Genomic DNA, 26,356 nt, shown 5'->3' with positions numbered 1-26,356 from the left:
ATCTCAATATGGTCTCGTGGCCATGTGGTTAGCATGGATGACTTCCAATCCAAAGGTTACCGGTTTGAATCTCGGCAGCTGCGAATTTTTTTTTTGTACTTGTAAAAATAAATACGGCGCACGCAACATTTCAAAAGCAATAAATATATTTGAATTAATAAATGCAAATAAAAGTAAATTTATTAATTAAATTGTACATTTCATTTCACTCCTTCTTTGTATCCATACAAAATACTGATAATTCAATAAAATTGATTCAATTTTATTCATAAAAGTATGCAGAGGTAGATTTTATCATACAAAAGATAAAAAAATTAAAAAAAAATTTCTTCCTCAAAGAATATAATATTTTTAATGCCTAAATGGTTTGGTTGCAAAAACCTATTACGGCTCAGTCTCAGGCCGAATATAATATTTCCTTTTCTTCTGGATCAATCATTTCATCTATGTTTTGTTGTGACGTTGTCACGTTAAACTATCGTCCGTAAACCGACTTTACAGACAACCAAAATTTTTACAGATCTTTTTGAAGTGGTTGTTTGCTGGTTTTTACCTCGTTAAAAAATTCCAAATCTTTAGCCGCTCTGCTGTTAACTGTGCACAGGTTGAAATAAAATATGGCTAATATCAGGTCTATTGATACATTTTAACTGATACATAAATACTGTGGCCTGCAGTTATCTTGGCGTGTCTCAGCGCGGGGGTGCGGGGACAGCGGGACCGGAGAAAGAAGAGGGGGTAAGCAGGCGACACGTAGCCGAGAGCCGTGTAGTGGCTGTTAGGAAAATATCACCCTTCAGTGTATACCCAAAGATTGAAGGCGAAGGTGGCAGCTCGCAGAGGCGCGGTAAAGTGATACATAGCGGAGAGCGGGAAATAATAAAAACCGTGATGCAGTTTATTGATGAAGAAGCGAAAAATAAATGTCTGCTCGAGCGTTTACAGAGACAGGCGGCAAGAGCAGCGAAGTACACGGGTGTGAGTGAACGGTCCATAGTCAGGATTCGTAAAGTCAGCAAAGAACAACCACATGACCCACAAACTACGCCAGGAAAAAAAACAGATATTTTAAGTATTTAATAAACAATGGAAATATATCTTTACTACGTTACTGTTACGTAGTGTATAGTGGAGTAAAATATTTGGGCAGTTAGGGTATGTGTGAGTTGGGCGGCTATTAACAAGTAAGGGTCTTGATAGCCTATTGTGGAGAAATGATGAGTATGAAGCGTTGACGAAATGACAGAACGGGGAAAACGGGAGTACCTAGAGAAAGTAATAAGAATAGTAATATTAGTAATTAATTTTAACTTAATTTTGTTTTTCATCACATAATACAGTAGAACCCGTTTATAGTGAACCCGCCTATAATGAATTCCCGTTTATTGTGAATTTCCGTCTCAGTCCCGGCAAAATGATTTGAGGTTATGTATTAATTTATTGGATATAGCGTACAACTTTTGTCAATGTTGATACGTTTTCCCGTGTACCACGAACAAATTTTGCCGACATAATGCACATTTATCTCAAATATTTTCATATAATTAAAAGTTTTTTCACAAAACGTCTCTTCTGGATCACATTGAAGTTTTTCTCCGCAATACGCTACTCGATTGTCCACTGTTCATATTATAAACAAGTCGTATTCGAGTGGCCTCGGTAGGCTACGTGTAGCCAAAAATGGTGATCAGTTTGGTGAAAATAAAAAATAGTTTTCCCTGCATAGTTAAAGAATGAGCGAACGCGTGTACATTTATTGTTTTTTCAAAATTATAAATAAATTACCGCCACACAAATACGTATGTACATTATAGCAGCAAATTCAATTTTTTTTTACCGTTCACGTATCGGACATTTTGATCGGGTAAGGTTCGTAAGACTACCACTAGATAGAACTCTGTGGACAAAATTTTTCCATAGAAAGTGAGAAAATTTCGTTCCAGCTTTAGCAACTGCGATACTAAATGATACGTTGTAATCTTTGATGCACCAGACTCGTTATTTTTCGTTTATTTACTTTTGACGGTAAAAAGAATTACGTGTTATTAAGCTGCAAATGTGCTTCAATAAGTACGTACATAAAAAAGGTAAAAACGCGGTAAAAAAAAACGTAAGGCATTATCTGTGCGAGATAAACTGGACATTATTGAAAAGGGAGACTCCAACCCCACTGTCCCGCACGTGTTGATAGCAAAGGAACTGGGAATTGCAACATCCACATTAAGTACAATATTAAACAAGCTGAACAATCTTCTTTCTCAAGCTGCGATAACGTCACAGAGTATTAAATGCCCGAAAAAAGGATAATATGCCGATTTCCAAGAACCATTAGGTAATAGAAAGTGTAGTTCATTAAAAATATTATCTGCATTTGCTCATAAAACTGTTGCTTTGAGTATTTTAATTCGTTCTTTTCATGGCTTAGGCCTATGTGTAGTTAAGATTTTGCTTTTGAGTATGTATTGCCAGTATAAAAGTTTTCCCAGATATAAAGTTTCCCCTCTATAGTGAACATATAAACTACTCCCTTCAGATTCGTTATAACAGGGTTCTACTGTACAATCAATTATCATGGAAAGAGAACTTCACACTTACATTAAAAAAATCATATAATATATATGAGGTTTTGAAGGTTATAATATGCATTCTAAAGTGGAAGTACAATGCAAATTGTATTTAAATTTATTATAAATAATCGATTATAGGTGCATTAAAATATAAAGCCACACATACACATGCATGTTTTAAATGCCATTAACGTTGGTAGTCAGGTGTTTCCTAAACGACTGACATGAAGTTAAAGCAGCAAATATAACATAACAAGCTCCATGTTTACTTAAATGTACATCCAGCGCTAAATGGAACGTTTTAGGTACGGAAACCGGAGAACGATAAGGGCTAGACTGGCTCCTGCGTCATCAACTGTGAGATAGCTTTCGCGCGGAGATCTACAATTGCGTAATGTTTTGGTCGTTTCCTTTTTCTTGTAAGACTTTTGTTTTAATTAACTTTGAGAACACAATGAATTGAGAAGCATAGTTTTAAATTTATTTTAAATACTAAGTGACCTAGTTTTCCAAAATAAATTGTGTCTGGTTTTCGCTAGTTACTGAGTTAACATTTCAATTAATTTTGGTTAGCATAATGATTAGCAGACACCGTAAGTATATTTAATGGGACAAAGTAAAACGTTACAGGTTTAGATAATAGTTTGTTACTTTTTCTGACAGATGAGTACAAATATTCGAGCACAACCACTGCAATTTACACAATGTTACACTTATGTAATACAAGTACAATTCATAGGATTTCTCACTTTTGGTTTGGTAACCTAGCGCTCTTAGCCAAAAGGCCTTACCGCCCTGGGGCCCCCACGGACTTGGATACAGACTTACGTAGTGTAGGAAGTCAGGCGCCAAATGTTTTCTGTTCTGCTAGTACAACCTGGCCGCTGACCTTGACAATAGGGTATCGCTTTCTCTTCGCCCTCCCCTCCCCATCAGACAGGACTAGGGAGCTCAGACGCCAAGATAACTGCCAGGCATAGTACACATATTTTACAACAGTGATTCAACTTTAATGTGGTGATAGGCAACAACTTCATTACACTTAGATACATACAGTTGAATATTTGCTGTTTCAAAGTGTTTTTGAAATAATATTGATTACAAATAATTATTTATTCATTTTGATAATTGAAACTTTGAATATTCATACAGGTGTTATCAAAAAACAAAGTTTTGTGTTGAATGTTGGTGTGTTTTACTGTTCCAGCGGTTTCCACGTGGACAGACGCAACCATGGGAGTATGGCAAACTCCCACAGAACAAGCCGAAAAACCGCTATGGAAATCTTATTGCCTGTACGTACCATTTTGCGATGAGACATTAAGGTGAACATATTAAGGGGGATTAGGCCTCGCCATCTTGCAATTTCACGTATTTTTATACCGCTTGCAACAAAGTTTCAGATCTAAATATTTTGGTTTGACATGGAATAGGACTTAGCTCTGGTTACTTGCTGAAGTTGACACTTGTGAACTGGTGTGATTATCATGACAGTTGTAGTCACCAGCGTGAAATAATAAGTAGACTAGAGCCTGTTAGTAAATATGTTGTTGCAATAAAGTATAGAAAGTCTGCGAGATATGATTTATGGCTTGAAATTCCAAAAAAATTGTTACAAAAATATGGAAAAATCCCTCAAGTGTGGTCTCATAGCATATTCCGAGACACTTTTTGAAGTCTAGCTGGAAATTAATTTTAATATCCTTCTGCCATGTAGCAAAATTAACATTACTCAGACTTGCTCTAATGTTCTTAAACATAAGGAAACCGATTTTGGTCGCCTACCAATCTAACTGTTGCACTGCAATAAGACTTTAAACATAAATCTCGTTTCATAGTACAGGAAGTAATATTTACAGTATGACTAAAAAAAAATTTTAAAATAAAATTTTAATAGTTATAACTCATTTTACGAATAATTTAAAAACAGAAGTAGGAGAGATTTGCAATTAGAACTATCTGTACCAAGTTCTGTATTGGTCGCATCAGTATTCTTAAACCCTACCAATGTTAAAGTTATTGTGTGCCCGGGTTGTCTATAAGCCTCACGTTCAAGGGGTCAGTTGTTGTGATCGGGGGCATTCAGGATGTTCGTAACTCCCGCAGTTGTTGTTGATGATGCCACCAACATGAAAGAGGGCATGTGGACCCTGGCATAGCGGGGCCCGTGTGGGAACCAGGCTTGAAGTATTCCCCCTTTAGTAAGAAACTCTCCCTAATCACAGAGGCCTGGTCCGCTCTTTGTGCCTGACACGCTTACTCTCTGACCCTATTCTGTGGGCTCTTAAGGCATCCGACACGCTTGGTACTTGAAAGGTGCTGCCACGTGGCTGGAAGCAGACACTGCAGTAGCGGCCGGTGATGTTAAATCATGGGTGTTCACACACTCATACCTACACACATGCTAACACATATGCACTCATAAAGAAAAAAAAAGACCACCTATCTTTCTGCGTTCTTGAAGCCTGTTTTGGTGTCAGATTATCTGTGTTGGTGCGGCACCGTAGCAGTTACTGCTTATCTTGGAGTCGTGAAAGATATATTTCGTTTATTACACAAACTCATGTCTGTAATTGTAGCCCGAATTAACACAACGAAGCTTATTGAGCAGACTAGTTGTTTTTTAAGAGATTTTAAATTGTAATTCAAAATGGTAGATCGCTGATCAAGCCTCACATAAATAATAAAAAATTATGTTTGATGTTCTTGATTTTTCAAATTTGTGGGTGGGCTTAAGCTTATCAAAGTGTTGCACCTCAAAGCAATGTGAAGCTAAAAAATATGATTTTACAAACTTTAATGCTACAAAGGTATTGCACCATTATTTATTTGTAAAAATAAATCCATTTGTCTGGTTTTCAGCTGAGAAAACTTGTTGATGACTCTATGATTAAAATCATGCATGCTGTTTATTAGTCTTTTTTCTATTGACAACATTGCTAAAGCAGTAAGTCTTTCTTCTGACATAGTGTTCCTAAATTTTTAATTAACTTTTCCTTGTAGTAAGTTTTCTGTCGCGCCAAATAACGCAGTCACATTTTCACGGTTAAAGTCTTACAACAAAGGGAAACTTTATAACATACCTCAGAAAAATGTTGTCCTGCGTAAGGCACAGAAAAATATTTTACAAACGCACACTCACACTAATTATTTAAAGATATTTACGCTCGCATTAAACCACACGCAAATACTTGTTTCTACTGGACGTAAAAAAACTGAAAACGAAAAGTTTGTTTGGTTAGGGGTGATAGTATTGGAGTGGACAATACTGACATCTACCGCGCTGATTCATAAGTTGTGACTTACTTCTCTGATCAGTGCTGCTGTGCATGCAGAAATTTGGAACTTCATCAATGAGCAACGAAACGCCAGGACAATCACGAGCACACCAGAGTCATGCACTCGTCCAGTGTAAAATGTCCCGTAGGAGGTGACGTAATTCCTTCGTGCGCATGCGCAAAAGGACCGAGGCAGGCATGCAGGCAGCGCGTTTCGTGCACAGATCCGTTGTGAACACTACAGCGTTGCCGTATCGCCGCAAACGAAAAAATAAAAACCCATGTCTGTGACAGATGCAACCAAAGCGACGAGTGTAACTCTGGTAGCTGCCACTGGTAAAAGTAGATAAAAAGGAACTTTTAACTCTACAAAATAAATAAATGTTCTTTAGAAAACTGGGTGTGAACGTGCACTTGTGCTCTTTAATACCGGCCGCTACTGAGACACTGGTTCACATGTTCGATTCCATTTTGTCGTTACACCCGCTGTTTATGTAGTTTTACATGCATCTAGGAGATAGTTCATCATTAGATAATATTTATTTTTTCAGATGACCACAGCCGGGTGGTTTTGGAAAAGCTACAAGGCGACGAATACTCAGATTACATCAACGCCAACTACATAGATGTGAGTGGACAGTTATTCATTTCTGGTGTGCGTGATGTCACGTTCGTAAGACCGGACTTAGTGTAGTGCCATGAACAATTAATAAAGCCTGCACAGTGTTGTGCATTTTCATCTAAATACTGTATTACCAAATACTTTAGGTACCAATACTGGACAACGCAATTCTATCAACACAGGCGAGTGTGCAACATGGAATGATGCTAAAATAATATTTTATTAATTTATAATTAAATAATATACTTTATTTATTATCTGGCAAGAATATTTTTCACTTCTATATGGAAAAATCAAAGTACTGAAGGTTAATTTTTACATTATATTTGTATAATGTTAAAAAAGATTTTGTAAGAGAGAAAAGATTTTTTTTTTTTTACTATCCAATGTTAGTATTGTAAACTTCAAACAAATTCTCTGTAATATTGGACATTTCTTCTGCTGTCTATTGGACTGGTGTGACAACAGCGGCAGATTTGTCGCCACAAAAACCATGAAGTTGTCCTCCATTGTTTTCAAGTGCTTTTGGTTATACTTTGGGACTGATGTCCTTGAAGGCCGGCGAAGAAGCGAGTGTGTGCCTTGTGGTTGGTTTCAGGGCTACAACACCAGGAAGATGTACATCGCCACTCAGGGCCCGAAGCCCAACACAGTGGACGACTTCTGGCGAATGGTTTGGCAGGAACAGGTTCATGTAATTTCGATGCTGGCAAACATTATGGAAAATGGCAAGGTATGTTTTATTTCATACAAATGTGGTATTCAGTGGCAGATGCGGAATATCATTAAGGGCCAGAGATATGGTTGGAGGGGGGTTGGAAGGCTTGGCTCTTTTTCATATTCAGAAACTAATGTTTATCGCTGTTTATCTCATAAAATGTATTTTACCTAGAGTAAGTTACAATCAGAATGGACAATGAGGGGCTAAAACATCTGTAGGCCCCCTGCCTTGGATCTGTCTCTGGTTCTATGCTTCATAATGTTATCATTTTGTATGTTTAGTTCACCCTTAAATGTTCTGCAAAATCATTTCACAATATTGTTAGTTTCATTCACCTCATACACCATCACCTAAAAGATTTCAGACTTAGTGTAGACATGAGGATATAACCTTTAAGTTTCCTAAAGTGTCAGAAATTGTATCCTAATTTAAAGCAAGTTATTGATCAAACTAAAAATGTTGAATTTTTTTAAGTAAATGTTTTTTTATATTTTGTACGAAATAATACAATATATAACAAAAATATTTCTCACCTAAGATGTTGGGAATAAGTTTTGGAATGATATTCCAGTTGAATTAAAGTAAGGTTTAAGAAATTACTTCCTTACATCACAGCTTGTAAAAATATTATGTACCTACTAAGGAAATATATGAAGATATAAATAATTAGTAATGGTTATTGACTAAATTTTTCACTGTTAATTTGTTATCTCACATGCCAATAAAACAAATACGCAGAAAGGTCAGTTCATCTAACCAGTAGACACCTTGCTTGTATCGTAGTTTACAGTAGATTTATTTCTTTGGAATCTACGGCAGTCATTGTTAGCTTCTCATGCTGTGACATAGCCGTATTCTGGAGAACCTAAAATATTTTTATCGGCTCATTATCGTGAATACTCTTCTGCAGGAAAAAATGTGACAACATGTAATTTCCAAAATTCCCTGTTAATTTATTCCAGTATATTGTCCCTCCATTTCAGAAACATTGACTGGATAAAAGCCTTAGAGCAGTTTGTATCCTGCTAGTTAAGGGCTATGTCACACAGTTCTCTCTCAGTGGCCATCTCTGCTTTGCTATCGATGACTGGCTCACTGTCTCCAACATGCAGTTGGAATTATTTTAGTATATTAAAAAAAATTATGTTTTTTTTTTTTTTTTTTTTACCATCTTGTGCATGCTTTATACAATCCTAAAAGTGTTTAAAATATTTTAAGAAAATTTTCCTATGGGGAAGACTAGACTGATGTGAGTATTAAATGCTTACGTTTACTATGTTTTTTATTATTTCTGACTAATAAATACAATGGTTTTTTTGGCACTCAAAAAAAAATTGTTTGTAGTAATCTTATTTTCAACTAGCTAATGCTCGACATGCGTAGCAATTCTCAATCAATTTTCTTTAGTAATTTTTTTAATTAGGTACACATCTACAAAGCATATCTCTATCCCTTTCTCTAAATCTATATCTCTCTATCTCTATGAATATCTCTAGATCTCTCTCTCTATATCTATATGTACATAAATATCTATCTTTATCTATTTCATTATCTCTCTTTGTCTATATATCTAATATTCCCTCTATATCTCTATCCTCCATACACCTATCTTTCTCTCTATATTTCTATCTATATTTTATGTATTTTTTTACCTGTCACAGGTGTGACATAAGTATATAAAAACACATGTGTATTTGTATGCAATGTTGTGTAAAAATTTCAAAGCACTCAGTGAAGAACTTTTGGAGTTTTAAGATTTTGAACAAATGAATATTTACATTTTTATTTATATAGATTTGGTCTTGACTTGAATATTACCGCAATAAAGGAATTATATCTAGGAAAATATTATAGTCATTCTCATAGTGGTGTATTTCAGCACTTTATTAGAAAAGGTTTTAAAACCTTGTGTATTTGCATTTATTTACACTTTGATTTGATTTTAATGCAATTCAGTTAAGTTTGTTAGGATTTGTATGTACCAATATCTATGCTATCTTCTGGCCAGTCTTATTTCATGGAGTGTATCTGTACACACGGAGCTTCTGATCAATTTTAAGAATTATTTACTGTATGTAAATAATGTGTTGATGTGGCTTTCTTTTGCAGAAAAAGTGTGAACATTATTGGCCAGAGCATAGAAAAGAGGTAACTCACAGAAATATAACTATTCTGACGGAAAGTGAGCAAGTTTTTGCAGATTATACGATACGGACCCTGAAAGTCTCCTGTGAAGGCGAAGATAGAAAGGTAGGAATTTTGAAAAGTGTTGCGAAAATTTCCAATATTAATTTGCTTTGATTTTAGCAGTTTAACATCTTTAAAATTAACAAAAAACTAAAGAAAAGTATAGTAATGAAAAAATTATCTTTTTAATAAATTTTTTTTCATTTGATTCTTATAACTAATGACCTGAGTAGCTGTTAGATTATGTCAAACTTAAGTTTCATATAAAATTTGTGTGAAAATTTCTCACTACATATTTAATTCGAAATTTCATTATTTAAACTACACTTAAATTCTTGGTTGGGTTCTGTAATCACTTTTGATCTGAAAATAGAATTTAGTTTTTGTCTTGGTGTATTAACAAAGAAAAAAAACCTAACGGAATAACATTATATTTACTTTCCTATGTGAAAAAAAAATGTTATCCTATTTGTTATATATTTCCCCCAATATTGGTGTCTATTAGTATCATATTTTGTGATTTAAGGTGAAATCTTGTAGCACTTAGGATTTAATGATTTTTTGTAACATTTTGTGGCTCATCCTTGAAATATTAATTCTTGAAATATCACACCTGAGTTCAGCTTTCTTTGTTATTGCGATACTAAATAACGTCCCCTGTGTGAGGGTACTGGGTGTCCGTGATTGCAAATGTCTCATGCTTATGTGGCAAGGGTAATGGGCTCAGCACCAATGTCCTTGTATGACTCATTCATCAGCACTGTCAGAACCCCTGTGTACATTATAATCTTGGAGATCCTGCTGCCTTAAGGCATAGATCCTCAGTTTTCCACAAAAAGCCTTGAGTTTCCTATATTCCCTACAGATAGTGTAAGCTGTCCAGTCAGGCACTGACATTTAACATTGCACTCTTACAAAGAGGAGAAAGAAGGGTGGAATGAAATAAAACAATGGTACCTTCTAACATACAATACAAAACATTGGTTTTGTTTCTGCCTTCATGTATGTATGGAATTTTAAATAAATTAGTAATGAATATATTTATAGCCCCTAAATGTCATGTAGAGTTTAGCATTAAAACTTTGATATTATTCTATGGACTATTTTATGTACTAAAAATTTTGGTTGATATTCATGTCTGACGTCCAACTGCTACTCACACAATGTAAGTTATTTTCATGAGCTGCATACATTAGTTATTTACAAAGTTCTAATTAAAATAAAACTAAATTGTGGGTAATGTTTTAACAAATTTTAGTTGAGTAAATTTGTTGACAGGTTTACTGGAAAGTTTCTAGCTTTATTTACAACATCGTAGACAGTATTATTTTTATTCCCTGCTAAGTAATTCATGGTAAAAACAATGTTTCTGGTAGTCCACAAAGTTATGAATTGAGTATTTGAACTTTTGTGCAACGTTAAACCATATCAGATCAGATTTAAAAGTCTCCTGTGTGCCGCCAACCTTTCAGCACTTGGGACCGTTTGACCTGTACGTTCACTTTAGGTTTTTTTTGTTTCTACAGGTGTGGCACCTCCACTTCACCTCCTGGCCCGATCACGGAGTGCCTTTCTACCCTCGGTCGGTGGCCAGCTACCTCAAGAAGCTGCTGGCGACGCCCAAGGGCCCGGGGCCGATACTCGTTCACTGCAGGTGCGGCACACCTCCTGTGTTGTGCATTTACAACGGGCCGGGCCGTCGACAGAAACTAAGGGCATGGGGAGCAAAAAAAATTTGCCGGGGGCCCCCCTTCCCATTATATAATGTACAACTTTTCAAACCCCCATAATATAAAAAAAAAAGTTTTCAAGACTGCAATCATAAGTGCCTAATGCATTGGAGTTCTGTTAGCAATAGACTTATAATTTTTGTCCTATCAGGGTAAACTCACACATTGAAAAAATAGTGAAGGATCACCGGGCCTCGATGATTTTTCCCCCTCTCCTCCTCCCCCACTACCCCTCCCTCTCGACCGCCCTGACCATGAGACGCAGGTCTGGAACGAAGGTGAATTGTGGATCGGTGGCAGCCAATGCTTGGTCCGCTGAGTCTCGGGCAGAGGCTCGCCACACCAACAGGAGAGTGCCATTTGACTGTTAAGTACTAGGGATGGCCCGATCAGATCCTCAAATACCATTGAATTATTAGTATGTGAAATATTTTATATTCTAAAAAAAGATAATATTTAAAGAAATATATTTCAAGAAGCAAGAGTCAGAAATTAAAACACTTGTAGTAGACAAGGAAGGACTACATTATATTGAGCCACAATGCTTGCACGAAAAAAAAACAACTAAATGCAGACAATCAGTGCTTTTAAAAATTATAATATTAAGGACAACATTATTTACCTCTATAGAAGCTATCAAAGAAACACCAACAGATACATTTCTTTTAGTGTGTGTGTTTAGCACTTATGGAAATACTTTTTTCACAAAAGGAAAATATTTGAATTCTAAACATGTAAATCTTAATTTTAAAACAATATACTGGGTTTAATGTTTCTTCAAAATATAAATTCAGGGTTTTGGTAATATATTATTTTATTCCTGACTTTTGAGATCTAAGTTCAGATTCGAGGCACTTTTTTAAGAATCAAATATGAGATTAAAATTTTGAAAGTGGATTTGACCCATCGCTGCTAGATACGTAAATTGAAATCAAACAAGGTAATTGAGAATTTTCATTCACTGTAAACAAGAACTGTGATTTTACAGATACAATGATCATTTGCTGCTTGTATTTGTGTGCATATAACTAACCAAAAATGTTAGGGGGAAAGTGGTAAGAGTGAGTTGTTAATGCTAAAAAAATCCAAAACAGATATAAAAAATTTCCTGCTAAATTTTGCTCATATTTGGTCTTAGGTTTGGCACATTTTGGCATAAATGTTGGGAAACACAAAATAACAAGTCATTTACTTTAATGTACCATCCTACCAACACTGTAAATATCTTTATGAATCATCTTTTCAGTTATTTTATAAGAATTTCTTGGTGGATAATTTTTTTGGACATGACTATATTGAATTCTAAATGATATATAAAACTATTAGTGTGTTCAATTTATGATTTTTATACATATTACCTTATAATAAATACAATTAAATTTTACTATATCTTCCATACAAAAATGTTATGGCACATGTACAAATTTTACAAGGTTTCTGTAAATCTATATTCAATTAAAAAAAAAAAAAAAAAAAATTACATTATTTAAGTTTGGTCTAGAGTAAAACTGCAGTTTCAGCATATTGAAAAGAAATGTGCATAGAAATATACTAATGGCATGTCATGGTATACATTCAATAAATTATTATGAACATGCAATAAATTGCTATGCAATGTGAAAAGACAAAATAAATGTCTCTCTTTCAGCACTAACAAAGTTTGATTTTGTTAGCACCAGAAAAAATTTGCAAAAGGTTTCGGAAGAAGTAGCTTAAGTTAGGAGAATCCAAATTTTTTTGTGGTGTTAATAATAAGGATTGAATGTATAATAAACATAGGTTGTGAGCATAGGAAAAAAAAAATGTAATTAAGGGAACTGTGGAATAGAGTAGAGGAATTTAAACAAAAGTTTCCTTCACCAATTTGAGTCCACAAAAATAACGTAAACAGGACAATGCAAATTAAAAAATAAACACGGGATGGAACAAAAATTATCATATCTAGAAGTCAAGAAGACATTGAACGTGTGACAGAAATGAACACATATGATTGGCAAATAAAAATCAGCCAACCAGAAAGAAAGATAACAGTTTGGCTTCAGTTGCAGTTATCAGGAAAAACACCCTAGGTGAGAATATTTAAATTCTAAAGCCAAGATAACTTCCAAGATCCTCGGTAGAAGACTGCTACCCTAAATATGGCTACTAATGTAGACCAAAAATTGGTGGATTCTTTGTTTGACACTGCTGGAACCTGCAGGCCAAGCAACCTCAGACAGTGGTCGCAAAGTCTATGATCCTTACTAACAATGGAAAAGGTACATTTACAGTCAACATAATTGGGACTGATAAATTCTTGACAGTATAAAAGCTATGAAAAAATTCCAGTAATAATTGAATAAATATTTATCTTCTGTTAATAACTTGGACATACAAATGTAACCAAAAGAAAGAAAAGGGAAAAAGTCACACATTTTAAATTCACAACAGAAGGATACAATGAATTAAAACAGTGAATTAAGATGACAGAAAAAGCCATCCTGGCTCTCTCGTTTCAAGCGCGCCATGTCTGGAAGTCAAAAGCATTGCCGGCCCAAATACAGCTCAGGCAATATCTTAGTAGTCAGTGTTTGTTTGTTACTATTACTAAAATGTACAGTGTAGGCTTTTGTAGACAGTTCTTCAGCGGAAGAGCTGCAATAGTTTAACGTGCTAACTCTGTATGTAAGGTTGGTCTCAACAAGCAAATCCTAGAACCCTAGCAAGTGGTCACATGTCTTGCAGTATAAAGGGGAAGGTGTTGTACATCTGCCTTGCTGGTGATGGTTGGCACGACTGATGACAAGAGGTGAACGTCAGTTCCGGTTATGGTTACTGGTGTAGCATGATGTATGGAAAATAAATGTTATTAAGTGCTTTCAACATGTACTTGTGTTCTGCAACATCATACCTTAGAACTCAAGTAAAACAGGATTTACTGGCATGTACTTGGATTAAGGTCTGAATCCACCAACACGAGCTCACTAGGGTCACGGGGCATTTCATCGCAACTTGGAGATGTTTGAGGAGGAGCTACAGTGAGAGTCTGAGGCAACCCGTTTCAGCATCATCGCACCCACCTCACCTTTTGTAGACACTGCCACTAACTCTTCTTGGCTTAGGAGTTGAAGCCAAGAATGAGGCCTCAACCTAGAAGCTAAGAAGTAGGTATTACTAAAATGCCTTGTTACATAGAGGTATGTGGTAGGAATGGCTGGCAGAAATCTGAGATACAATTGGGCCGCCTACTGAGTACTCTCTGTCTGCTATCCTGCTGTTGCAGTCAGTTTCCCACTGTCCACTTTCTTGGGGGTTCGTCTACATGTCACACCGGCAACGGTGACATCAGAGTGAAATGTTGTGGGAAATGGGAGTACCCCAAGAAAACCTTCCTGCTCACGGCAACGTGTGTTACGTTTCCCACTTGCAGCAAGCCTGGTTTTGACAGTGCTCCGACCACTCGAGTCATCAAGAGTCTGTGTCTGCATCAGTTAAGTCCACATCCTGCGAGGAACTTGCGAGCACGTGGTTTTATGGTTTTTAATTGTTCTATGATGGTACGAAAAGGGTCTCTAACACTTTTGGTTTTCCAAGATGGCATATAGTGTCAAGAGTCAGCCAGTGTCCACTGATGTGGAAAGGTTTGGTGACAGGTTTTTGGAGGCAGGGTGTGATCTCTCCTCGTGATTCCTTAAAATTTTTATGCCTAAACCAGTTTAATTAATGTTCTTAAGAGGCTTGCATACCTGGAGACCCGGCCAAGAGCAGAGTAATTATAAGGTTTAATATTTTGAATACTTTCACATGTTATCAGCCACCTGCTACGATGTTACCTTCGGACAAAAACTTGAGCGTGCATAGAGTAGAGGACATTATTTCATAAAAAAAATTTATTCAATTTGTTTTTCTTAACTTAACACCTTCAAAAACTAGAGGAAAAACCCTCCCCTCCCCCATCCACCCACACAGAAATGCAAATCCACAACGTTTGTTTACTTTTTTGGCTCTTGCAGCAGTGGTTTTCTCGTCTTCAAATGCAGATTTTTTTTTCACCCCTTTTAAAGTGCTGTTGTGATTGTGAATAGTGTGAGACCGTATTTAACACATAAAACCAAGTCTTTAGGCAGGCTGAATGTTAACGTAGCAGGGAAAAACTGATGCAAAAGATGGTAAAGTGTAAGGAGGCGAAAAGTTTATACCATATCATCATAACATGAGACTTTAGGTAATTGATGTAAATAGCCGGAAAGTGTCAAATTTTGGATTTAAAAAAAAAAGTGCTTTGCCATATTATAGTGGGCCTCGCATCAAAGATATTGAAGCAATAAGTATCCATTATGTACAATTTAATTGCCAGAGAATTTATTACATTTAACGAGATATATCAGCATCATAAAAATTACTTTGTGGTTTGTCCGTGGCCAACTAGTTTGCCTTATGGTCGAGGCCAGGCGTCTCCAAATCTTTTAGCCTAAGGGCTACATTCTCCTCCACTAAGTGCCAAGGGCCAAGACCTGGCTGGCTCATCACACCAACATACTGTAGAACTATGGCAGGCCGGATACCGGGCATGTCCGGCCAGATTGGTGCTGCTGGTGACCCGCCAGCCATAGCTGAGAGAACCATGGTCCAGCCTTTAGCTTGCTGTAAAATTGGAACCGACATGAATGATGGGGAGAAAAAAAAGGTTGCAAGAAAGGCCACTTTGGAAATGTCCTTAGTGCTTAACCTTTGCAAAGTTTTAAGTGATTTAATTTGTGTTTCTCATTGTTACCTTTATTTTTCCATTGCAGTGCCGGTGTTGGCAGAACTGGAACTATAATCCTTACGGATATCTGCCTCCGTATGGCGGCAGCAGAAAGAGCAGTCGACATGTTGCACTATCTGCAAAGTTTGAGGGAGCAGAGACCTAACATGGTTGATAATCTGGTTAGTGTACTTTATATGACAATGTTTCTGAATATTTTTTTAAAAGTCTAGAAAACAGCTTCCAAACACTTTTTGATGTGTAACAATCTTAGCTCTCTGTAGACAGCTTTTGGTAGGAGTAAATTTGTGAAAATGGATTCGAAGTCATTGAACTGAAATGTGTCACTAATATGGCGGGCCCACGTGTAGCAACATAAACCCGTATATAGTCACTTTCGTAAACATTAGGGGACATACATAATATATTGAAGTGCCATATTAAACTTTTTGATAGTGATACCCTGGAATATGTTTGGTAAACTAAAATAGTCATAGTAAAAAGTAATCCCAAGTTTTAAAATACCCCAGAAAAGTGGCATTACAATGATTATATGTAATACATATTCTCCTTGCAGTATATCAACAGTCTCGGTAACACAGTGGTAGAGTGTGCACTTGTAATGCTGAGAGGTGTATATTTGATGTGGTTTAATTCTCGTCGCTGGAAATTGTGTTCAAATGCACTGAGCTTCATCTTGCATTATTATAATTTTTTTTTTTTTTTTTTTTACCAATTTATATTGCATAAATGACTTGTAGTAACTTAAATTATTTCACTGGATAATACTTTTAAGTTTTGAAGTTAAATCCTCATACATGCAAAGTTAAAACACAAAAAAAATTCCCATGAAATTTTCTTTTTAAGATGTAAGGAAGATTTGACTTTACAACAAGGTATTTTACAATTTGAAGTTCAATTCACTTTTCTTGACTAACCAAAAGATGTTAACAAATTTTTTAATTTTATTTGACCAGATGATGTAATGACAGAATTGTTAAAATATTTTGTGAATATTGGCTGCTCTATGTGACTTTTAATGTTTTGGTCTGTCCATTATCTATAATTCAAAATTATTTTACTATTTTTAAAAAAAATTGTATTATCTCATGGTAGAAAGACAAAAATTTTTTTTTTAAGTTGCAGTTCAGTAATTAATTTACCATTACATTATATACGTAAAAATAAGCTTGAGATATAATTTAAAAAAATTAAGTATTAATAGATTAAAATTTATAGTTATAAGGTAACAAACATTGTACATAGTTAGACAAAAATATTTTTCCCAAAAATACAATATTATTTCTGTTTATACTACTCATACATAATGTATTTTGGGCTGGTAGAAAATTACAGACAAAATATCGTTAAAAAATCATTCTTTTATTATTTTATCATAAAAATATAATTTTTTAAATTATAATTCTATTAACTCTAAAATATTGTTGTAATGTCTAAAAATGGAATTGATTGATTTGCAATATATATATTATTTATTTTTACTTATGCATTTGACATTTTGCCACTTGGGTTTAATGAGTTATTATGATACCATATACATACACATATTCAGTACTAGTAAGCATACATTCCTAAAGAATAACTTAAATATTTTATACTTAGTAAGTTCATAATAACTAAGTATTTAATATCGGTTTATCTTTGTTCTATCCAGCAAATAAATCCAGGGTATCATTCTGATATGTTTGTTTTTATTTATAGGAACAGTTCAAGTTGGTACATGTGGTCCTTCTCGAATGTCTGGTAGAAGAGCAGACTAGTTACACGTGTAACGGTTTGGAAAAACACGTGAAAAAATTGGAAGAGGCCGGTGTTCTGGTGAAACAGTTCCAGCGTCTTGAGGAACTGCGAAACAAAGTGCACATTCTGCAACAGACGGACTTCCAACGAGGAGATCAGCAGTCCGAGGAGACGCCATTGTTACATAAAAATCGCTTTCAAAATATTGTCCCAGGTGATTTGCGGTTTTCATTAACTGAGTGTCTACAGGTCACAAAATTCACTAAAGTGTAACGTAACTGGAAGACTGTTCACAAAAATCATGAAAAGGAATAACTGTGCTGGATGTAACAAAACTTTAATTACCAGCAGCCTTTACCTGTGAACTTGCATTTTGTGTTATGATACCTCTCTTAAGTTTTACAGTTGCACACTAAATTCAAATATTTGGATACTGTTCAATTAAATCACATAAACTTATGTCTGAAGAAGTTTTATTTTTCTAAAAAAAAAATTGGCACGTGCCTGTAAGTGAAAGATTTATTTTGTATTATGTTTATTTTTTATATTGCATAGACAATGACCCTGTGACATAAAGTCCTGAAATTGGTTCATTAAATGTTTGTAAACACCCTGATTAATTTTTATTTATTTATTTATTTATAAATTGTGACATGCACACCAACACTCTGAGAAGTTTTAGGAGTAAAACACTTCATTAGACACTGGCATTTAGCTGTAAAAGGTTCAGTTTCTGTAAGTTTTTATAAATCACACCAATTATTGATTTGATTTAGTTCGCGATGCTTTTGCGAGCGTCACTTCTGTTGAATGGAGTGTGACTCGTTTCAGGTCATGGTGGAAGGGTGTACCTGTCTCGTAACGCTGTCCAAGGTGACACTTCTGATTACATCAATGCAGTTTATGTGGATGGCTTTCGCATCAGAGACCAGTTCATAGTGACTCAGTATCCACTGCCGGTGACAGTAGGTGACTTCTGGAGAATGGTCGTTGAGAAAAACATTTCCCTCATCATTATGCTTAATGACCTGGAGTCCAGTGAGGTTTGTCGTGCTAATGTTATTTGCTTCTTGTAGCAGGTACATTTACTAACATTTATTCTCCATGTGTCACTTTATTTTGCGATTTAGAACTTGATTTTAATCATTGGCTTGATCATTTAATGAAATATATCCATGAGGGTTTTATAGCATATGCATACTTGCCATTCTGTATGATTTTTCGCTCTAATTTACGTGTTGAATCACTTATCCAAAATTTTGGGATGAAAAGTATTTTTAACAGTTTTCTGGAGCTGTTGTTACTGTACTAAAAAATTTTCCTAATTTGTAACAGCCAGCAAGACTTTAAAAGTGAATTTAGTAACTCAAGCTGAAAAGTTCAAGAAATATCTTTAGCAATGATCAAGGTTTTTTAAGCCACAAATTGCTACACTAATTTTTATTTTAGCTTTTAGTTATTTAATTTTTATTTTTTTATTTTAATAGAATGGAAGCACGTACCTCTGTTTTATGTTCTTGAATTTGGTTCCAGACGGTGCCCGAGTTTCGTCCTACAAATGATGAAACTCTCTCGCCGGTGCCTCATCTGAAAATCCAATTGAAACAGAAGTCTCATACTGAATTGTGGTCCATTTGGAGATTCCATATCACAGACACGGTGAGGTAGATTAAGATGCAACTAATAAAACTATGTGTGTGTGTGCGCGCGCGCATGCGTGCGTGGTATCCGAGTTAAACACTGTGCATCATGATGTAAGCAGCTGATTTGCTGTAGTATTAAATGAATGAGGTGTTAATATCTTATTAATATCAAGGTCATTAGAGATGAAAAGGGCAGATTAAATTCTAATTAATTTGACACATGGGGAGAGGGAAAGGGGTCCCAATAAAACTACAGTTTCATGGAAACATCTGCCTTGTTCCCTGAATGCCAAGAAAAAAATAAGTTTCACCCCACTGGGAATCGAACCCTGTGTGCGCTGGTGGAAGGCAAGTAATCTGATCACTACAACCGTAGCCCGCTGACAATCAATACCACTGGATCCGACCCTTTTGCTGAAGATTGTCCATGTATTATAATGTATTTGGGTTTTTTTATTGCCTATTTAAAATGAGTTTAATCAGATTACTGCAAGGAGTTTTACCAATTAGAATAGCTATGCAAATTTTTACGTCACACCAAACTCTTGACTATGCCACCAGCCGAATTTCGTAAAACTCACATCAGTTTTTTTTTGTTTCCAGGGAGCATCACAACACCAGGTGGTGCGCATGGTCCATCTGACAGGCTGGGGAGCCGACCAGGACACACCGCAGGAACCTAGTGTCCTAAACCACCTGTGGCAGGAGGTGGAGACACACTACAGCGGCAAGGGACCCACGCTGGTCATGTGCTTGTGAGTGCGACCTTCATCCTAGGAGTAGAGCCACCATTATGTCACGCTTTCATGTTGCTTCAGGCAAATGTATGTGTTTGTCAGCTGTAATGTGATAGTAGTTTGTGTGTGTCTATAATGTCAGCCAGGTTAATTATTTCCCTGACTGTTTGGCTGGCACTTAAAAATCAACAACATCGAACACAAAAATGAGTAAATCCTTTTTAGAGTGCTCCTTGGCCAATAATGAGGTCGCATCCTGTGGTGGGTTACATGTGATTGGGTGATCACTTCTCCTCCTTGTTTATAACAGGGTCATCAAAAGGGCACTGTAGTATTATCATCAAGGTGAAGTAAATGTTTGTGTGTTTCAAGCCGACTTTGCTACCCAATGAATCCACAGAGTAATCATGGTTCTGTCTACAAGCATTCGTCTTTGGTTTTCATTGACCTGCGTGTGAACAGTATCATGGACGTGTTACAATTGTTTTTGAGTTTCATTTCAGTGAGGTTGCTATTGAGAGACCTTGAAACAACCACAAATTGGGTATGTTAGGAAATATTAAAATGGAATAACCCTGAGTAAACCCACTGGCTCATAGACAACATCCTCATTTCCACTCGCGAAAAATCTGGGTTTGACATGGAATCACTTTGGTGGGAGGAGAGTATTCTTATTATTTTGCCACTGTGGGCACGCAAAATTAAGGAAATTAATGTAATTTGAACCTTATTTGGGACCACAGAAATGAGTTGTAGAATGGGGGAGCTGGGTTAAGGAATTTGGGTGTACCTGAGGTGTTTATTGAGCTTACGATGTACCCACCTCCGTGGGTTGGCGTGCTCTAGTGCTAACTGTGCTGCGTGTGTTGGTCACAGAGATGGCGCCAGAGCCTGTGGTCTGTTTCTGGCCGCTTCTTTCCTCATCGAGAAAATCAAACTCGAGCAACAGTGTGATGTGTGCCACGCCGTGAGAACCATCCGGCAGAACAGGAAGCAGTTCATAACATCACAGGTACGCATGTTTCAAAAAGTAACACAGCCCATCAAATAGTTAGACAAATGGATTCTCCAAATTTTATGCTCACATTAAAAGGCTACATCACTCACCAATTAACTTTGTGTGGCAGTCTGCTGAAATATTTTATATGGATATTGTTAACTATGGATCCTTTCTGATCGATCAGAAAAGATAATGAGAAAATGAGGCTCCAACTTTATAAAATATAGTAAATATTTAATAATAATCATAATAAACTTATATTGCACTGAATTGGGCAGCATTTTTTTTTTCCTTCAGTGAAAGGCTTTTTTGTTAAACATTGGGTGCAGGGCCGGAACTAAGGGGGGGCATGGGGGGCATGTGCCCCGGGCGGCAAATATCAGGGGGCGGCAAAATATTAAAAGTAGTTAGCTAAAACAAGTTAAAACTAGTCATTAAAAAAAGTTTTGAAAGTGTACATATCGCAACCAATAAGTTAGCCAAGAAATTAAGAAATTCTATTTAAATTGATTATGCATAATTTGTAAATATATTCGTACTTCAAATGCGTTACTTCACTCTAAGAAACAAGTATCACCATAATTCGTGGTCTGGAGTGAGTAAAACCACTGCGATGAGAGCTGGCATCTCAAGGACCCGTTGCGCGGGTGATCACTTGGCTGAGCAATATGTAGCCCTTTCTCTGATAAATACCCTCATTTTTCCAGCCCCTACTCAGTCACACCTGTGTTTTTGTACCATGTGTGTCTCTGCCTGTGGACGGGAGCAGATAGCAGTTTCCGAAACGTCGCTTGTTTTTGTTTCTGTTTTGGAGAAACTATTGTGTTTGTTTCGTCTTTTCGTTTTGTCGTGTTATTATCTCGTTTCAACTGTTGTGCTGAATTTTTTTGGGTTCAATATTTTTGTGCTGTCATCATTTGTGGGTTTTTTATCGTTCTATTCTGTTTGGAAAACTATTGTGTTTGTTTCGTCTTTTCGTTTTGTCGTGTTTTTGTCTCGTTTCAACCATTGTGCTGAATTTTTTTGGGTTCAATATTTTTGTGTCGTCATCATTTGTGGGGTTTTATCGTTCTCTTAGTACATTTTTCTTTGTTTTTCTTTGTTTGTTGACCATATTCCTGTTACGGAATTTTTTGTGGTGTTTATATCCTGTTGACAACAGCAATTTTTTGCTTAATTTGTGCTTTTTGTCTTTTGGTTATTTTTACTTATTTATTTATTTATTTTAGTTTTTAGTTTTCTTCTACAGAAAAGTGCTTAGCAATGTCGTATGTCAAAAAAACTTACGTTAAGTAATGTTGGAAGTCATTGACAGATTAATTATGGAACTGAGAACATTAACAAAAAGTTTGGATTTTTAAGTGGTGTTCAAATTCATAAAATGGAAGTAGAAGATTTAAAAGTCAAAGCAGCAGAATTAGGAAACACAGTGCCGATTTTAACAAAGAAGAATTCGTATTTGAAATTGAAAGTTTTAAGCATCATGCATTAACAGTAGACTATGAATTAAAAGATGCTACAGCATCAACAATGTTGAGCCTTATTTACAAAAATAAACTGGAGGAGGCACATCCTAACATTACTACTGCTCTGAGAATGTTTCTCACCCTTCCAGTTACAATTGCGTCAGGTGAAAGAAGTTTTAGTAAACTTAAACTTATTAAAAGCTATTTGAGAAGCACGATGGGCTAGCAGAGATTAACAAATCTAAGTATTATATCTATTGAACACAAACGAGCTGCTTTGATCAAATTTGATGATATTATTAACACTTTTGCAGCTAATCATGCTCGAAAAATTAAATTTTGTATTGAATTTCTTTGTATGGTTATCAATACAATATTATACTTAATTCAGAATAACATGTTCCTTATGTAATTTTAGTACTTAATAAACTTATTGGTAAGACAATAATTTTCACTGTTGTGCAAACAATAAACAATAGTTTGATAACAGTCTATTTCATTATAATAAAAAATGTAATTGTATTAGCTTTCTTGTGTACTTGATAAATATAAGTTCTCAATTATGTATAAGTGAATGGTATCATTTCAACCACCGCTTCTAACGAAAAAGGGTATTTTATAATGTTGGTAAGGAGGGGGCGGCAAATTAATTTTTGCCCCCCCCCTAACGAATCTCCTAGTTCCGGCCCTGATTGGGTGTTATTTCTCTTTGGTATTAACCATTAAGACAGGTTTTTGACAATAAACATTGATTTTTTTTATATTCCCCTTTGTCACAGTGAAAAAAATTTGAGTAATTATGTAAATTTGAACACATTTCACATAATTTTTAAATGTAGGTACACACAGAATAATTAATGGAGATATAAGTCTGTAGAGTAGGTGTCTGTTAGTCTAATTCACCCCGGTTAGCATGACAAAATGTGGTTGTATGAAGGTTAATGTCAGAAGTTTGAATAGCTTGAAAATGTTGAAATGAATTGGAAGTAAGATTAGTAATGTCACTATGAAGCGAGTATTGTTAAACAAGGAATTAGCTTTAAAATTTATTCCAAAGAACTTTTTGCAATTTAAATGGGAAAGTGAGGTGGGGGTCACTTCAGATAATAACACAGCAATGATTGCTCACACCCAATCTCTAACTACTTTTCTCCATGTAGTAATTGCTGTGATTTTTGACTTGACATTAAGAATGAAAGTAAAGTGGTAAAGATTAGTTCCCATTATGCTGTCTGCCTTGTCTAGCTAGTATTTTAGTTGGCTAGTCGGAAAAAATGTCATCTCTAACGACATTGGTTTGCTTAACGCGTTCCACATCACCCTAGCAGCTGTCGAGAGAAGGAATGTAAGGAGCGTGGTGGATTCTGTGATCTCTGCAATTTCGTGAGATCAAATATCTTCCTCCTGCAATGTTCCGACACAATGAGAAAAATGTTTTTAAGATTTAGTAGTGTGGCAATCTTTTTATCACTGTGTGGACTCTCTCTCTCACTATTGCCCTCTGTCTGTTTCTCTCTCTTGCTCTCTCTCCCTCTCTCTTGCTCCCCCTATATCATATGAATTACAGAACATTTAATGTGGGCTACATCATTTGTATTGTAGATGTAAACCAGCGAGTGGGAAATGTATTTTTATAACATAGGTCTGATTAGTAAAACTCTTAACTACATGAAAAATTTTATAGGGGATAAAAAAACCTGATAAGTAACACCATCTTTACTACTGGTTGTAACATTATGCATATTTACTATATACTCTCTCCATTGCTTTAATTTTTATCTAGAATATTATTAAAACTAAGGTGATTTAAACATGTAGTTATTATTGCTTACTGTAAAATAATACCTAGGTTAACCTTTTACATTAAGAACCCAATTGTTGATGAGACAGGAGGATTGTTAATTTTCTCCATACCAAGGTTAGCTGAAGTAGGAATTGTGTTTGATAAAAAATATCTCGATTATAATGCTTGGAGAGGATGTACAGAAAATAATTCTAAAGAGCTTAATGTAAAAAAAAAAATTGACAAAAAGTGAAGTTGTAAGGTTTGCTGATTAGGCAGACAAACAAGATATATGCGTTTCTTCACTCAGTCCTCTGTCTGATGTTTGTTCCTCATAGTACTGTATCTCACTGTAGTAAATTTTCTCCTGAAAGATGCATGTAGATATTGATTTCTCTCTGAATATTTTGTTGCAGGAGCAGTTTGAATTTTTGTATTATGTCGCAGTTAATTATCTTGAAGCTTTTTCAATTTATAATAACTTTGACTGAAACAGCAACAGAAGCCATTGCAGAGAAAATGTCTCCAAACTGCATGATCTTGGAGAACGTAGCATCTCTTTTCTTTTTGTTTGTTTGGTTTGTTACCTTGTCTTCACACTTCGCTGGAAGATGGGAACTAAATAAGTACTTAATTATACTTCTTAGTTAGAATAAATGATTTTAAGATTCGCCTTAAAATAGATCAGACACCACAAAATACCAAAAAAATTGTCATGACCACTCAAATTTTTATTAAATGGTTTTCTTCTGACTAAGGCCTTGGAGTACTAAAATCTTAATTTTTTTAAAATTTTTTTTACCTTGTATTAGTTTAAGTGTCTTCTCTGCTTTAATGGCTGTGTTAATTTGATTTAATTTTGTAGCAAACCAGTTTTTTTTTCCTTCTATTTTTAGAAGTTATTATTTTTAATACGTACTTACATTGCTTTTTTGTGATAATCTATGTTGGATAGGAAATGAGCATGACTCAATATATATTTCCTTTACATCAATTTTTTTTTGCCACTTAATTCAGTCAGCTGTTAATTCTTTATGCTAGGTTAACTTCTTTTTTTTTTATCATTCCTATGGGTGTCTTTTGTCATACAGTCCATAGTAGTAAATTGGGACAAATAGTGCATAACCCATACATGTGTTCTACTCAAATAAAATAAAACTGGGGATTGCATAAGTCATTATGTATGCGACAGTGAATTGGTATTTGATTTTATAGGATACCATCGCCCCCACCTTAATACCATATAATATCGCAACTATATTCCACATAATTTGAATCCTGTCTCTCATATAACTTTTGTTCAGTCAAGAAATATTAAATTTATTATAATCAAACAATGAATTTATAATACATTCTTCATTGTGACTCTATCCAAATTCAAACCAATCTGGTGCCACTGATCCTTTTCAACCCATTCTGCAGTGCCTACTTTTACAAATGATGCATAGCCATTGTAATAAGAGAGCCATTCAGGACTCTTGGACAATCTGATGTTGTGATAATTGGTGGTAAACAGCTGAAAAATAATATTACAAAAATGTTGAAGCTATGTAACAGTGAAATTGTGTGTTAACAAAAGTCGATTACTATACCTATAGATAAAGGTGATGCAGGAATAACCCAGAAAAATAACCTCTATTAAACTGTTACCACATAAACCAACAGAAAAATACTTGCAATTACATGTAACATGGATAACAATATAAAATTGTGCTTGTTGAAGGGATAACTATAATAAGTTTGATGGTAAATAGTTATTTTATATTGAGTGTAGCACAAGTTCAGTTAAAAAATGTTAATGATGCTTGAAGATTATTATGTATTGTGATAAACTTGATGTTATGTATCTGTGATAAAAATTTTTTCATGAAAAATGTATGTTGTAATGTATCCATTGATTAATAATTAAATATATACTTTACTTAAAAAAATACTCAACTGTGTTATTTCAATGCACCCAGGATATCGGAACGATTGGAAACTATTGAAACTGCCCACGAACAAGAGCAAGGTGATAAAGTTTGGCTTTACAAGTATTAATTTTTGAGTAGTCTGAACTCCTTAGCTTTTAAGTGGAAAATTAAAAACCAGTATTTATCGTGGCTGCTTCTTGTTCGAGGATTCATGAAATGGTT

At 35.3% G+C, this 26,356-nt stretch overlaps 1 protein-coding gene across 3 annotated transcripts in view; it reads left to right on the top strand.

The window, feature by feature from the left end:
* The window catches only part of LOC134528153 (receptor-type tyrosine-protein phosphatase T-like), a 93,767-nt gene extending 67,613 nt beyond the window's left edge, over nt 1-26,154 (top strand). For all 3 annotated transcript variants that reach the window (XM_063361497.1, XM_063361496.1, XM_063361495.1), the window contains 12 exons: nt 3,775-3,862; nt 6,397-6,473; nt 7,066-7,200; nt 9,298-9,438; nt 10,902-11,029; nt 15,878-16,013; nt 17,554-17,806; nt 18,424-18,635; nt 19,126-19,251; nt 19,839-19,990; nt 20,849-20,984; nt 24,638-26,154. In XM_063361497.1, the coding sequence (XP_063217567.1) occupies nt 3,775-3,862; nt 6,397-6,473; nt 7,066-7,200; nt 9,298-9,438; nt 10,902-11,029; nt 15,878-16,013; nt 17,554-17,806; nt 18,424-18,635; nt 19,126-19,251; nt 19,839-19,990; nt 20,849-20,984; nt 24,638-24,712 (1,659 nt within the window). In that variant the 3' untranslated portion in view covers nt 24,713-26,154. The remainder of the gene's footprint in view (nt 1-3,774; nt 3,863-6,396; nt 6,474-7,065; nt 7,201-9,297; nt 9,439-10,901; nt 11,030-15,877; nt 16,014-17,553; nt 17,807-18,423; nt 18,636-19,125; nt 19,252-19,838; nt 19,991-20,848; nt 20,985-24,637) is intronic.
* Nucleotides 26,155-26,356: the final 202 nt, after the last annotated feature.

The sequence above is a fragment of the Bacillus rossius genome, chromosome 1 (genome assembly GCF_032445375.1).
Source record: "Bacillus rossius redtenbacheri isolate Brsri chromosome 1, Brsri_v3, whole genome shotgun sequence".
In the NCBI taxonomy this organism is placed as follows: Eukaryota; Metazoa; Arthropoda; class Insecta; order Phasmatodea; family Bacillidae; genus Bacillus; species Bacillus rossius.
The sequence above is the reverse complement of the archived record's forward strand: the minus strand, read 5'-3'. Positions and strand labels throughout refer to the sequence as shown.